The sequence below is a fragment of the Trichoplusia ni genome, chromosome 16 (assembly GCF_003590095.1).
Source record: "Trichoplusia ni isolate ovarian cell line Hi5 chromosome 16, tn1, whole genome shotgun sequence".
NCBI lineage: Eukaryota > Metazoa > Arthropoda > Insecta > Lepidoptera > Noctuidae > Trichoplusia > Trichoplusia ni.
This window is the reverse complement of record NC_039493.1, coordinates 9,024,938-9,040,769: the sequence shown is the minus strand read 5'-3', so window position 1 is coordinate 9,040,769 and position 15,832 is coordinate 9,024,938. Positions and strand designations below refer to the sequence as shown.

General features: G+C 38.6%; 1 protein-coding gene across 3 annotated transcripts in view; it reads right to left on the bottom strand.

Moving 5' to 3' along the window:
- Positions 1-902: 902 nt before the first annotated feature.
- The window catches only part of LOC113501838 (insulin-like receptor), a 48,056-nt gene continuing 33,126 nt past the window's right edge, over positions 903-15,832 (bottom strand). For 2 of the 3 annotated variants that reach the window (XM_026883124.1, XM_026883123.1), the window contains exons 3-27: positions 12,585-12,759; positions 12,267-12,378; positions 11,947-12,078; positions 10,935-11,067; positions 10,483-10,667; positions 10,236-10,394; positions 9,961-10,120; positions 9,729-9,882; positions 8,997-9,217; positions 8,619-8,793; positions 8,162-8,397; positions 7,729-7,902; positions 7,458-7,651; positions 7,080-7,236; positions 6,879-6,929; positions 5,956-6,150; positions 5,041-5,195; positions 4,729-4,899; positions 4,403-4,651; positions 4,207-4,295; positions 3,787-4,015; positions 3,490-3,708; positions 3,327-3,407; positions 3,007-3,253; positions 903-2,051 (exon numbers count right to left, since the gene is read on the bottom strand). In XM_026883124.1, coding sequence (XP_026738925.1) covers positions 1,840-2,051; positions 3,007-3,253; positions 3,327-3,407; positions 3,490-3,708; positions 3,787-4,015; positions 4,207-4,295; positions 4,403-4,651; positions 4,729-4,899; positions 5,041-5,195; positions 5,956-6,150; positions 6,879-6,929; positions 7,080-7,236; positions 7,458-7,651; positions 7,729-7,902; positions 8,162-8,397; positions 8,619-8,793; positions 8,997-9,217; positions 9,729-9,882; positions 9,961-10,120; positions 10,236-10,394; positions 10,483-10,667; positions 10,935-11,067; positions 11,947-12,078; positions 12,267-12,378; positions 12,585-12,759 — 4,265 coding nt within the window. In that variant the 3' untranslated portion in view covers positions 903-1,839. The remainder of the gene's footprint in view (positions 2,052-3,006; positions 3,254-3,326; positions 3,408-3,489; positions 3,709-3,786; positions 4,016-4,206; positions 4,296-4,402; positions 4,652-4,728; positions 4,900-5,040; positions 5,196-5,955; positions 6,151-6,878; positions 6,930-7,079; positions 7,237-7,457; positions 7,652-7,728; positions 7,903-8,161; positions 8,398-8,618; positions 8,794-8,996; positions 9,218-9,728; positions 9,883-9,960; positions 10,121-10,235; positions 10,395-10,482; positions 10,668-10,934; positions 11,068-11,946; positions 12,079-12,266; positions 12,379-12,584; positions 12,760-15,832) is intronic. The other variant, XM_026883125.1, reaches the window with a different exon arrangement.

Sequence of the window (15,832 nt, the reverse complement as noted above, 5' to 3'; positions counted from 1 at the left end):
CCCCACGACTTAGTCTATTTCATGATCAATGAAATTAATTATAATAACAAATATATGCTTGCTGCCAAAATTCACTGTATAAAGATAATGAGGACAGAAATACAAAGGAACTAGTTATAATTCACCTAATTATTACGTTGTATAACTAGATATCCTATCCAGTTAACTTATTTATACAAAATAAGATTTTAATTATAAAAATGGAAAAACATATGAACACAATAACAGTTGACTTTAAGAATACATAATACATATGTATATCCTCATTAAACTATTACTCTCTCCTACTTATTATCTTACAATATATAAATAAATATATTTGCGTTACATAAAAGTATTACTTATTTTGTAAACTATTAAGTGTTTATTCTTCTTAGATACATTGTAATTAGCCGTACGTCGTATGCTGATTAAGTTTTCGCAATTTCTTATACTTTGGTTTATATTATATGTATTTCCTTAAAATAAGAATAGTATGTAATATAACTATTTAACAATAGTGGCAGGTATTAACTATTGCATTTTAGTCGATGGGGAACACATTGTTATTATAGTAGATCATTTGAGAATAATTGCAACATTACAACATACATTCATTTGCGATCATTCATACATAAAAACATTACGATGTAAAATAATATTTGCTGCGGTATAACTATAATTATTAATTATGTAACCATTGAAAATACATTTGTCTCCTAACTAGTACTTGTAAGTACTCGTTTGTTTAAACTATAGAAGACGAGTTTAATTCTAGCAGTTTGTGCAGTATACGATTGCACTTTGGCCGGAAATTATAACTAACGTATTCTAAGCCGAGGTGTATTAACGTTACTTACCATTACGTATATAGACTTAGAAAATTGTTCCCATTTCTATGTTGCACTTGTGCGACAGTGCTAAGTCCATGTACATAATAAGTACCTAACGTAAATAAGTCGGCCTTAGCTGTTGACGTTACGTAATGAACTAACTTATTGAGTTGTTTTAGCTACCTACAAAAATCAGAAACAACTAATTTGAAATGACCCTGTATAATTACGCTAAGTCCGCAAGAATGGAAAGACTACCACAGCTAATAAATATTATAAAAAAAATCGTTATGTAAATTTTGACGTTTACTTTCCAAATCTTTGGTGGATAATTTAATTTAAATTATGTTTGCAATTGTATTTTATACAAGTAGATCATATAATCAATAACTTGGTAAAAAAGCGGCATAATCCACAGTTGAGTATTATAAGCAGTCGCATTTTTCATCGTTTAGGACGAGTGGCAAATTGTTCTAGCGAGTACTAGATAACGTACTCTGTACAACAACATAACGACTTCAACCAATTTGCCACCCGTTTGATCATTCATTAACACATTTGAAACAGTAGCAAGTTGCCGAAAACTATACGTCAAGAAATCAATAAAAATAATTTGTACACGATCTCGCCTACATAAAACTATACACGCTTTACATCTTAAACTGTAAACTTAACATTAATAGGCTATGTCAAAAGTGACACCGATCTATAACTATATAATAACGTCGAGGTAAACTATATAGGATTCACGTCGAGACAAATCGACTCAATCAATATCGTCTCAGCAAAAATATTACTTTCCTGATATGAAAACGAATCGTTAGACGAAAAGAAACGCATCGCCGTTAAGGGTCGAGCTCGGAAAACAGACCGGACGCTCCGGCCGCTCTCGGCACGCTAACGTAATAAATGCGGGGGGATCGAGGGGCTCCCCCTAATAAATTTCCACTATAGTCAGAGACGACCCCCGGTAATCACGATATTTACACTAGGCTAGGCTACATTCGAAGAGGTAGATGCGGCGGCGCTAGCAGCCGGCGGCGGGCGGCAGGCCGTTGGCCGCCTTGTCGGCCGCCAGCGGCTGCAGCGGCTCGGCGGCCGCGTCGTCGGACGCGCGCGAGCGCAGCGACGACAGCTCGCGCACCCACGACGCCAGGCGCCCCGACACGCCGAACAGGTTCGAGCCCGACCCCGTCGCCACCGCGCCCACGTTCACCTCCGGCAGCTCCTGCTCCTCCTCTGCGGGACACACGCCACGTCACTACCCGCCCACTGCCGCCATCACCCCGCACGGGGGCACAGTTAAGGCGAAATTATATACAAGCAATTATTCGACACTACATAGATACTCTATAATAGTGCTGCAAATATAACGGATGATATGGCAGTGACATTCTAATACAAAAAAATAAACTCTACTCAGTCTTTTAAACTTGGGACGCATACAACATTGCCTACAATTTTTTTTTTCTTAACCAATACATGCACAGTACGCCATAAAAGCCCTATTTATTTTTGTAGTTAAATAAAAATTATACATTGGCTACATGATTCATGGTCATTCAGAAAATGATAACAAAAGTGCCCTGCACGCATATTTTTTATACGCATTTATTCAAACATGCAAACTTTTACCGCTACTTACGATTCAACAGCGTGCCTGCAACTCGGCACACGTCTCTACGGGGCGCAACGGTGAAAACAAAAAAAGCGGGCACGCATTAGACAGTTTTGCACTAGCAACAAATGTTATCATTTGCCGAGGAAGACCGGAACGTGAGACCACTGCTCTCAGGACAGCAAGGCTCTGACAACAGACTGTTTGTGAGACAGTCTTTGAAGTGTATGAGTCTTCGAGGCCAAACAGCAGCTACGCTTACGTGACAATACTGACATAAAACAGTATTAAAAGTTGCAAATCGTTTGGTAGGTTTAACTATTTTAGTTTAATAAATCTACTGGGATTTTACTCTAGAAGTCGGGATCATCATGTCATTGATAAACGTCAGAAATGTAAAAAGACATGTGTGAATCAATAATTATAACACTAACATACTATCGCCCAATAATAATAAATGCTGAAAAATCCGTACCAATGGTTTGTACAGTTTACTAATCAAACATTCTCGAAACTTGTCTTAAATGATTACATAAAATTGTCCGTTTGGAGCATAGAAGGTAGAAGAGCACTAACCCATGGTGGTGCGCTGCAGCGCGTACATCTCCTGGCCCTGCGGCGAGTGGAAGAAGCTGCGGTGGCGGAAGTGCGGCTGCGCGGAGGGCGCCAGGTCCGCCACCAGCTGCAGGAAGCTGGGCCGCAGCGGCGCGCGGTGCAGCCAGCAGGCGCGCATGAGCTCGTACAGGCGGTCGGGGCAGTGCTCGGGCCGCTCCATCACGCCGCCCTCCACCACGTAGCGCACCACCTGCTCGTTGGACAGCCCCTGCGCACACGCACCGTTAGTCTCGCACCGCGCCGCTCTCCTCCACCCCGGCCCACCTCTCGGCCTAGCTTACCTGGTAAGGCTGCATCGCGAGCGTCGCCATCTCCCACAAAACGACGCCATAACTCCACACGTCGCTACTACTGGAGAATACCTAAAACACAAAAATAAATAACAAAAGACAGTTCTCAAACTGAATTCCAGATATAAATATTATAAGTCGAATCTATGCTTACCCCGTCTTTCAAGCTTTCGGGGCTCATCCATCGCACCGGCAAGAGGCCTTTGGTGCCTTTCCTATAATAATCAGTCTCGTAGATGTCTCTGGTCATACCGAAATCCCCGACCTTTACGGTGAGGTCGCCGGCGACCATACAGTTACGCGCCGCGAGATCGCGATGCACAAATTTTTTGGCCGATAGGTATGCCATACCATCTGCTATTTCTATAGCCATCTGAAACAATAAGATATATTATGTCAGTGTTGTGGCAGTGTGTAGAGTGAGTTGTTGATTATTGCGAGTGGAGTATACCTGCAGGATGCTCTGCAGCGTGGGCGGATGGTCGGGCCCCTTGCGCGGTACGTCCAGCTCGGCGTCGGGGCGGTGCGAGCGCAAGTAGGTCTTGAGGTCGCCGCACTCCATGAGCTCCATGATGACCAGCGTGGGCTGGCCGCGCGACACCACACCCAGCAGCCGCACCACGTGGAACGTGTCAAACGCCTTCATCACCGACGCCTCGTTCAGGAACTCCTGCCGCTCCCTACAAAGTTAGTAAGTTTAGTAAGTTCCTTTACCTCAGTGTTGTCACATTGTTTTAGACGTTCAAATTTATCAATGTTGAATGTAGCATGATGTATAAATCAGATGGTTTTTAGCGAAATAGACAATAGTTTTTAAAATACGTCCTTTTATAATACTAGTCGTAACCAATCATATAGTAGCAGTACTAACCTGTCCGTAGCATGCTCGTTTACTGTTTTAACGGCACACCGTGTTTCGGACTTTCCTTTTTCTATGCCTTTTGCGATACCTTCGTAAACCTGAAATAATCATTTTAATGATAAATCAACGATCGATGGTATGTAGAAAGAGTAGTATGTAAAACAATGGAAGATATAATTCTGAAACGAGATGCATAGGTACGTACCATTCCGAAGGAGCCCTGTCCGAGCTCGCGGATGAACTCGATGTTGGTGCGCGGCACCTCCCACTCGTCGGGCACGTACACGGTGGACACGTACTCGGGGTTGACGCTGGCGAACAGCTTGTTGGCCTCGGCGCCGGGCAGCAGGCCGCGGCGCGCGTACCAGGCGGCGGCGGCCAGCAGCAGCAGCGCGGCCGCGCACACGCCGCCCACGCCCCACACCCAGCCCGCCGCCGGCGCCGCGCTGCGCTCCTGCACACACGCGCTTCTAGTACCTCGTGCTCTCACAACTAACACGCATTGCAATTGAAAATGATAGTTCATCTAACCGGTATAAATATCGGCGGGTATATGGCCGACACGTTTCCTGCGCCTGCGACGGTGATAGGCGTGACCTCGACGCTGTAGTTCCCGGGCGACAGGTTGCGCAGCGTGTACCCATGCCCGTTGTTTTCGTAATCATCCGCCGATATACAGCTCTGAAGGCCTACATCCTGGCCCTGCATAAACAACACAATTCGTTAAGAGTGATTATGAAGTATGTAATTTAGTGAAATATGTAAATAAAATATGTAAATACATATTTTTGACAAACTCGTTATAAGTGTTTGTTTTACTTTTTGTATTCGAATTGTACAAACCGACAAATTATCCTCGACGCGTGAGTAGTGTACGGTGTAGGCTACAACAAATCCGTTGGGATTCACAGGCGGTTTCCATGTTACATTAACTTCAGCCAATGTTTTATTTGAGACTATCACTTCTGCTTGTAAGTCGCTTACTACGTCGGCGTTCACTGAAAAATTATATTAATTATGTTTTTTATCCTATCGATTTCGTTAACTTAAAAAAAACTCGTCTTCTATCGTTATTTTTGAGGAATCACCTTGATCCATACAAACTTTTTATTTTACATCGTGAAAAGAAAAGTCAGAAAAAACAATACCAAAGGATCTACCATTCAAAATACAGGTTATTTACGCCCAGTAGAAGAAGAGAAGAGAAAAAGAAAGAAACACTGCTCCTTTTTTTCGTAAAGTTAGACTATGCCTTCGCCAGACTCTAGAGCATTCGTTCTAAATCGGTTCGGCGATTCTTGGTCAATAAACAGTGTAACTACTTCTTTTTATATTTAAAGACATATATAATATATAAGATAAATAAATTATAATAATAAATAAATGCGGACAACATCACATACATTGTTCTGAACCCAAAGTAAGTTACTAAAGCACTTGTGTTATGGAATTCAGATACAACGAAGGAATCACAAACACCCAGAGGAAAATGTAGAAATGTGAATTTTTACATTGACCCGACCGGGGATCGAACCCGGGACCTCAAAGTTAGCGACACCTTGAAACCGGTGCGTACGCCACTCGACCACGGAGGTCGTCAAATATATATATTATGTTTATATTTTGTTTAAAGGTATCCCATTTGGGTAAAGGGTTTTAGTTAACAGTGATAATAAGAATAAGAACCGTGCATTATTTAGTTTGGAATAAACAAGGTTTTGTTATTATTTTGTTGTGTTTGAATATGTTTAGTCTTACCTCGTTCCATAGTGCGGAAAGTGTAGAATGCCCGATCTGAGCACATTGAGTCGTTATAATCCTTATCTGTCTCGTTAATGTGTTTAGCGCGACAAGCCCAGATGCTGACCGTGTACCAAGTAAAGTGACGCATCTTAGTCGCCGTTAAAGTCCTTGCTTCACCGCCAAGCTTGTAGTACAAGGACTTCACATATCCTATAAACAAGCGAAAATATATTACATCGGCTCGTTTAAAGTATTTTCGTAGTAACCTCTCAAACAGTTTCGCTGCAGATCGCTGTTATTCCGCCACCCGTGTGTATCATCTCATTAGTAAATCTGCTATCCCAAATATGATATGCCAATCAAATTGCAACGATGGGAATTTGCTGTATGTCGTAATTATTTCCGCAATGTAGAAAACATCATCAGTAAAATATGTAAACAGGCTTCCAAACCAGAAGATGCAATCCCTTTGCTCTAATAGATTAGTTACTTAAGTAAAGGTTAACAAGATTAGTGGCACTAATATTTTTATGTATAAAAAAAAATTAACGTATAAGAAACGACTGCCAAATCATATGATCCAACACTGGTTAATTTGTTTAATATCTGATTGAGTAAGACACATCAAGATTGCTTATGTGAAGTTAAATACCTAACCAAACGGAGCGTTGTTAGAATCATTTTATTCAAACTAATTGTCCAGCATGCATTAAGAATACAATAAATACGTTAGTAGCGGTCTTGTGACGTTGTAACAAGTATGAAACTTCGTGGAAAAAACAATGTCTTACATAATTTTAATGAGGTTTAGTCAATGATTACATAAACAACCTTATAATTAGAAAAATTGATATTTTATGGTGATCACGATTTGACGAAAACATGCAAGAAGCCAAAAACCCGTTGTAATGTAAAACAAATATTGTTTTTATTTTAACCTGCAGAATCCTTTACGAAGCAAGCGTTACGCTCGAAGCGACTGCAGGTGACTGAAATGAGAATGTTGGATGGTCGTGACGAGGTTTATGAGGGGTGACAAGCGAAGCCATGAAGAAGGACGCAAGGTGGTTTAAGGCTTAATGGATTGTTAACATGGTAGAGACAGTTGTTATTGTAAACGTTTGAAGCTAATGACTTACCTTCCTCATCCGTGGCATTCGTGTAGTTCAACCCAGGCTTAAGTTTGACGTTCTCGGTTAGTTTTACAAGCATACTATTCAGAGTGTGGTCGATGGAGCGCTTTATTCTCTTCGCCGGAGTTTTGAACTTTGAACGATCTGTGGTCTTTTTGTACACCTAGAAATTCACCACACTAATAAGCACGGATAAGACACAAAGTTTATATTCGTATACAATTAAATCTCAAAAAATATTATAGTTCATCATATCATCACTTTGATCTAATCAACTCTTTTGAAGCTTTCTACTATTTAATACGTTACTGCAAATCTATAAGTAATAACTACTATTATATGGTATTACTTTAATATGAAACAGGAACTAAAGAAAATACTTACGAGATTCTGCAGTGCATTCTCAAAGTCGATGCTGTCCATACGCTCCTTTTCGGCATTCTCATTGAACCTGAGGCCAGATTTTTCCTCCTCCTTGCAAGCGCACGACCCGTTTGTGACGTCACCCGTTGGCTCTTTCTCTTGCCCTTCCGGAGGTTCCTCTGGACGGGCAGTGATCATATTCGCTAGGGCACTGGCTAAAAGAATATAAGTTACCTTTTAAGAGAAGCCTATGCCTAAATATTCTTTTTAATCTAGCAATATGGTGACTTACGATTGGCACAGTAGTTAGTGTTCCCAGCCAGTATCATTGGTCGATTGTAGCTATTAGCCTGCACTTCCAGTTGGTACAAAATTATGGTTCCATTGGGCCGTGCTGGTGGGTTCCATCGTATTAATACAGAGTCTGCGGTCGCGTCTGCCGTCAAACTTAGTGGGGGACTTGGACCTTAGAACACATCAAATAAATTGTTGAGAATTTATAAAAAATATGCAGGTAAGTAACAAAGTTAGAAAATTGAACTTATTTAGTATTTAATATATATATATTAAAAATATCTTACTATATTTATTATACATGCAAGGGAAATATTTGCGCAGGCTTAGAATAATTGCCATTTATTAGAGCGAATTGACTATCAACGCACAGGAAAATTCATTACAAACAGAAACAGCCTATATTATTACCAATTTCAAGGATCACTTACTTCCCGGCAAGGTCTGAAAGTAAATAATGGGACTCTGTGCGCCTTTCTTTTCCTGCAACGTCGTATAAGTCTTTACGTATGCAGCGTATCGGGTGTACGGCGTAAGGTGTGACAGCAGATGGAAGGATGGCTGCATATTGTGACACGGGTTTATCAATATGTCGTTTTGATTCTTAGAAGTAGGTTCGCGGGTAAAGTTTCTGGCTTCATCTACCGTCAAATCTAGAACAGTCCATCTGTAACAAAAGAAAAGATTGGTTTAGTTATAAAATAAACACGCCAGTGGTCTTACTCTTCTTAAAAAATGTAGTATACCTCTGTTAAATATCTAAATCTATGTAAGTTTAATCCAAACAAAAGTAAATTCTTAATACAACATTCTTCCCACTAAAAACGAATATTCCTATTGGCATGCAACTCACCTACCTATAATAAAAATGATTAACTGAATACTAACATATCGGAGCACATGTCTCTCTGTTCGTAGAAGGTGACATTTTGTTCGGTGGCCATGTAGTAGACGGAGTAGCCAAGCAGTTTGCGGATATCCTCAGGGCAATACATATTCCAAGTCAGGACAACGGCAGTCGGGCACAGCTGACTCACTCTCAGGTTCAACTTCTCCGGTAAACCTGTGTATCATTGCAATAATATTAAAACAATTGCTACTTCAAAACGTCACAAATCTAATATAGCTCTGTGCCAACACCTAAAATGTGTGTAATATACATTTATGGCAATTTAATTTAGTAAGTACCTTACATATTCACAATAACACGACAGCAATACTATTATATTCTTTCCAGTAATCTACAAAACATCATGACCTACTCACATGAGGCCTGATTTCCATTATTATCCGCCGATACTTCAATTTCAGTGAAGTTAGACCTCGGGTCGTGCGTCATGTTCTGGAGCGGCAGTATCTGTTCGTTGTAGCACAGCTTCGGGTTCAGATGAATGAACAGTGAACCCCCGGATATGTCTATAGGGCCGTGAGTAGACCAGTCCCACAGTAACTCCAAGTTTGGGTTGTTAAATATATGCAATACTTGACTGCAACACAAAAATGTTAAATTAAAAAGATTGATCGATTTAATTTATTGTTTGTGAATACTTAAATATGCAAAACATTAGGCAATTTGTTATTCATAGAAATAGTACGGATTGGTTCTACCGTACTTATTTCAAACTTGTTTACTTTTTAAAAGTTTTCCTAAAACGATGGCCTCTATGTATTTAAATTAATATTTTGTTTTTAATTAACTTGAAAACAAATTGAATCGTAAATTTTTCAGGGCCACGTCGAGTTTGCTTTGGGGACATATTTAAAACATCAAGGAAGTATAATAACTTCGTTTATGTATTGAATTTGAAGAGAACATTAACTATTCAAGAAAGAAAATTGGCAAGTATTTGTTTAGACATGTTTTTAATTAATGAGAAATGTTTGTATGCTGAAGGTACAGAAGGAATATTAAAATTAAATTTTAGCCTGCTTACCATTACACAATACCTTACTTATAACGATAATAAACGTACAATAAGTGCGTATCAAATTACTCACTTCTTTTTGGCCGAAGCATCCCAAGATCCAGTTATTTTTTTTAGATTCTTCAGAAACATAAGCGACACGAGGGGATAGGAGCGGATAACTTGTAAGGACCCAGTAATTTCTCGTATGTCACCTAACGACTCTGCCAGGGCGGACAAAGTCTTACCTTAAATAGAAAACATAAATGTTTAGGGATCATATTGCCTTGTTTATAAATCTACGCTATGCTTGAATATAAGCTCACCACCAGAAGAACGTACGGTGATTTCCAGCTGGCCTTTAATATGTGTACACCCGCGGAACTGCGCGGCTGCTGCCACTGAGTCGATCTTACCGCCTCGGCACTCCTTCACGCACAACGACTTGGGACACGGCTTACAAGTTAAATTGTGCGCATCGCCATCCTACAACACGACAGTAATATTAATTATACTTGTAGCCTAGACTTACTTCAGCGATGATGATGATGATAAATAATTAATTTATCAAAATACCACAAAAAGATTTCGTAGGACTGACCTCCATATAGCCGCTGCCGCAGGCGTATATGCAAGTGCCGTTGAAGATTTTGTACTTGCGTATCTTGGATGAGGTTTCTTCATTGCTTGTGTCTGACGCAAGTTTGGGCGGTGCGGGCATAGCGCGACAAGCCTGCTCGGTCACGCAGCGCCGTGACAACTGGACGCGAATAAAAATATTATGTATATTATTCCTTTATTTTTGGTAACTTCTTCATACTATTTTTGGCGCATAGATATTTACTCACCACATAGGTGCCGATAGGGCAAGAATCCATGCACTTTCGTTCGGCGCCATAGCCCAGGGAGTATCCGCGGCACACGTGGCAGTCCTGCGCAGTGGGACCGCTGCAGCCACCCAGGCAAGCCGAGTGACAGCACGTATCAGTAGTGTTGTCCACGCAGCCATGCTCGCCGCACCACGTAGGGCATACTATACAAATAATGAGTTTATGTCAGTTTAAATTTGTTTTAAAAAGTACTTTTTACGCCTAGATCGATCTTATTATCGGTTCAAAATTATCTGAAAAATTTGACTGGTCGTAAAAAAACCTTTACGAGATGTAAGACAAATTATAACTGACATTTAATTCTGTTTTACGTCATAAGATTGATTATGAAGGATTAAATGTAATCATTAATATTTTCCTATTGTTCTTCATACAAAAAGTAAAGTTAATATATTACTGCAGTCACGTACTTTTCTGACAATGCTTGTCATCCCAACACAGCAACCGGCCGTATGCATCAGGCGGACAATGCGACTGTCGATGGTCTTTGAGACGACTCTGCGCATTCGGACACAGCCCACACAGCCGTGTGTCATAGTTTTTCTACAAATTAAACATACATAATTAATGAGAAATTTACGAGAACATCTAACACGCGTCGGCGACAAATTGTGGTTATACCTCTACCATAATACCTCTTTGAATAGTAGTAGTAGGTTCACAGAAACTTCAGTCAAAACTTAGTTGTAAACGCATACCTGTTTTTTACAATGGGTAACGTACGTTTTAATGAAATTACATCAAGTTATAAAAAATCTAAGTAAAAATATAAAGAAGTTGGTTTTATAAAACGAATTCGAATGCGTATATTAGGTGCAGTATTTGCTAGCTGTCTAAAATTTTTCAGACCTGAAAAATTACTATAAGTCCGAATAAATATCCATTGTTAACAAGGTAATAAAATATAAAAATAATTCACACATCCCGTAGGTATAACAGACAACTACTCGTTAAGCTTAAAACTAAAATTATGTATCTAATTAAGTAGTACATATACCGTGTGTAGTACTTAATGTATATACACCAGTTGTGGCGGAACTAATAACAAATATATCCCACGGTCCATGACCAGAACAAGTTAGGTAAGGAACAATAATAACGTGAGGAGTACAGCTGTTACTGGACACATGTCCATATCGTCGGTAAGGGTAACTAGGGTCTCCCTACGTTTATAACAAAGCAACTTTAACTAAAGATAGATATTAACCAAATAGAGTATATGGATGGTTTAAATTTAAAATGTTTGATATCTGTTTTCGACTTTTTCAATAGAAATAGTAGTATAGATAGAGCTTGCGTGCCACGCTTCGAATAAATAAATAAAACTTAAGAAATATTTTATTTGTCTATAAAATGTTCTAGGTTCTAAAATAAAATTAAACTCTCAGTTACAGTTTAGGTAACCTGCTTTTTGACACTTACCCTGATAATATTTTCAGCATATTCCGAAGTAATTTTAGACCAGTCAATAGTGTTCGTATAACAAAGTCTGTCGTTCGCCTGTATCCTCACACCCCCTCGAACAATTTTCGTTAACGACCTTAATCCCAATGACTGCAAAAAAAAAGTAAATCTCTTAACAAATAAACATAAATAAAAAACGATTGAATAGCGTACGCGAAAATAGATGGCAATCAAAACAATGTGCGTGCGGGGTGTCTTATATTTTTCACTAGCAGTCTTCAATAGTTAGAAAAATATATCATGTGTACCGAAACGACAAACAAGAGTAAACAACTTACTTCCAGGTGCTCGTTATCAAAAATTATGAGAGCGTAATCCTTATAGAGCGTGTTTCCGTGTATCACCGACAGGTTGGGAAAAAGGTCGCCCAGATTCTGCACACCTTTCGTCCTAAAACGTATAAAAACCTGTTAAATTTGCGGCAAAATGTTTAATAAATTAATGAATTAATAAACGAGCTATAATAGTATTGTATTTTCTATAAAGTGTATGTTTTATGTCATAAACATACATTGAATTTAATAAAACAAACATATTATTTGTGATAAGAATGTGATATCTTTTATCAACATATGGTTTGTGAGTTATCGTTTTACCTGTATATCATGAAGTAATCGGTGATTTCTCGTAGTTCCGGGAAGGATACATTTTCGAAGACGGAAGGTGTGGCGCGCTCCATCAGCACGATGCTGAGCGACCCTTCAATCACCCGGCAACCCTTCAATCTTTTGAATTGATCCGCGTTGTTTCTTATGTCCATTGATGGGCATACTGTAACAAAAAAAAGAGAAATAAATAAAACTTGAATAACATTATTGGTTATTATTCTATAACATTCAGAAAATGTTGTGTGCTATCCACGCACAGTATGAGTTGGGAATTAATAACATACTTTTAACGATGTCTCTATTGATTAATTAAATAACGTTGCGTATTATTTCCGTAAACAATTCAATAATTGGTCGCAATTTACCCCCCGCACGGTGCCTAACGTCGTATTAACAAACGTAGACTTAGGACTGAATAACTTTTATTTATATAGAGAATAGCTTTTATACCTAATCCGTTACTTTTCAGCGTTTTGTAATTTGAAGCCATTTTTTTTTAAATTGAAATACTTTTCTAATGTTTAATTCGTGATTGTTATACAGTGGCAAAGTTTATTAGTTTTATGCTCGAATAATTCACAAAATTCAAAACGTGGAACGGCATAAATCCACACTCCACAGTATGGAAACTTTTGTTTTTGCATCAAATATGCGTAGAAACAGTACCAAGCTACTATTATACAATTTCAATATCATGTCCTGACAGTTACAGTATGACGTTTGAATTCAGATCAAAGAGGGTATCGTCCTCCTCATAAATGCGTTGACACAATTAAATTGTTAAGACTACTGAGTCTAATTACTACTTACAATTAAAGCGTAATAACATGATTAATATTTGAGGACATTTTCATTATAAGATTTCTAAAACCGAGCAATCCTGACATTAGAATCTAAATTACCAGATCTGAATTAGGAAGTTAGGGAAAAGTGTATAGCTACATTTATATAAAGTCTTGATTTATTTTTAAATACTAGCTGTTGCCTGCGACTTCGTCCCCGTGGGTAGAAGATATAAGTTATGATTTATACCTGCAGTGTTTTTTTCACATTTTCTATTGTATCTTCGCTCCTATTAGTCGCAGCGTGATAGTTTATATCCTAAAGTCTTCGTCGATTAATGGTCTATTTAACACAAAAATAATTTTTCAGTTTGGACCAGTACGTCCTGAGATTAGCGCGTTCAAACAAACAAACTCTTCAGCTTTATATATTAGTATAGATAGTATCCTTAAAATTAAATAATTAAAGTATAAAAAAAACCCGGCCCCCATTTGATTCAATCACCTGTAGGGATCGAATTTTCAAAATCAGTTCACCACTCCTTCATCCTTGTCCGTCTCGTAGATCGTTAGAAAATGCACCACGCATTCAAAAGGTATCAACGCGACTTAACTAGAAAGTTTATATTAATTAAATATAGGTACTTAATCTATAATTTATTATCTGCAGTTATATTAGTATAATAGGTGTTTATGTAGTGACATCGTATGGATACAAAGGAATTGAGAATAGTTACAATATTGAACATGACAAATTATTGCGTTGTTTGGTTGGATCTCAATGATTCGTAGCCGGAACTACGCAGTACCGGCTACTCATCCCAGGCAAGAAAGTTAAGGTCAAAGGCTGAGTGCGCATGTGCACGGAATGAGCGGCAGGGCAACCAAAATGGCAGCGTAAACAATACGCGCCACGCTTACCGCACGAGGTAACCCAAGGCCGTATCAGCTATACTGAAAGTAGATCTTTGCGTTTTTAAGTTTTTTTGGCGAATTAGGAAAGTTTTTGAATAACTGCAGTTTTGAATATATCCAATAATAATGAACTGTAAGACTAAGCAGAACCAATACACTGGCATAACCTGTACTTCCTGCTTGATCTGACAGTAAGGTACTAAGGTATAAGGTAGGCGGGCGGAAAACACTAGGCCGTTGTGTGTGGGATACAAGTCGGAACAATAGACCACGTAGTCACAAAACAAGTCAACGATAATGCAAATGGTCTGACCGCATGTTGCCGTCTCATGGAACGCAAACCTTGGTTACTCACTCAACTCACACATTGCGTATTTATAGAGCCAGGAATTTCATTGTTAAATATCGCAAATAGAGATGTAGGTAAACTAAAGTCGACTCTATCTTGTATTTGAATGCATTTTGATGATATGGTTGCATAGAGTTTAATATTGTTGTCGAGAACACATTAGATCGGTCACCTCTCGCCGGATAGTCTACTTAAGTAAAAAATTAAAGTCTTCAATTTACCTAAAAAAAATTGCATTTGCGAAAAACTTTACCATAGCCATTAATATAGTGGAATGTGCGTACAAAACACCTTAATTTTTTAGGTTTCAGAAGCATGGGTACTGAAGGTAACCTGGTGAACAACATTAAATTTTATACTTGTATACATATAAAAAATAACATAGTTCATATTATGATATGAATAACTATTCAGTACTAGCTGGATAAACATCAACGCGGCAGATTCTATCTCGGAGCGCAGTTCTTTAGAGGCATACTACGCCTCTACTACAGCCATCGATGCTTCCGCTCACACCCTCATCCCCCGTACCATGGCACTGTATTACTTGGACTTACATTTCATTTAAAGAGAATAGCCGATAGTTACTCGTATAAGCATATTGTTTTACCTTCCAAAAGTATAGGAAATAGGTAGACAATGTTTTTCATTTTCTATCTAATCTCTATTTGGCTATTGAATAGCATGACTAAATCTGACCATTGTAAAATGTAAAGCACCGTACAGCATATTGCGTATAATATAATGCAACGATGCATATCACGTCACTGCATTATTTGCAACACTACAGTGCGTAGGTAGTATACGTTACTCTCGTAATACGCTGACTTGTAGTAGATAATAGTCGGCCAATCCAATGAATGAAATCTGTAACCATCTGCATACTTCCCATGGTTCGTCAACTACATATTATCATAAAATTATGTGGAGCAAGATTGTATGCATTCTATGGTAAATCTATGACATTGGCTTTTAAGCACACAAATTATAATATAAACTCCAATAAAATTTCATCCAGACAGCCGTCTACTAGGCTTTTAGGCTATATCTTGTCGAGTTTTTAGAGGCTTCCACCGGCTGTTACTAATTTCAATTGACATTTCATTTTTCGACAGCAATTCCATTAAAAATTGGATTGCTTGTTTTAATTTCCCCAATATAATAACAAGGAACACCCTTTTTTCAACCAT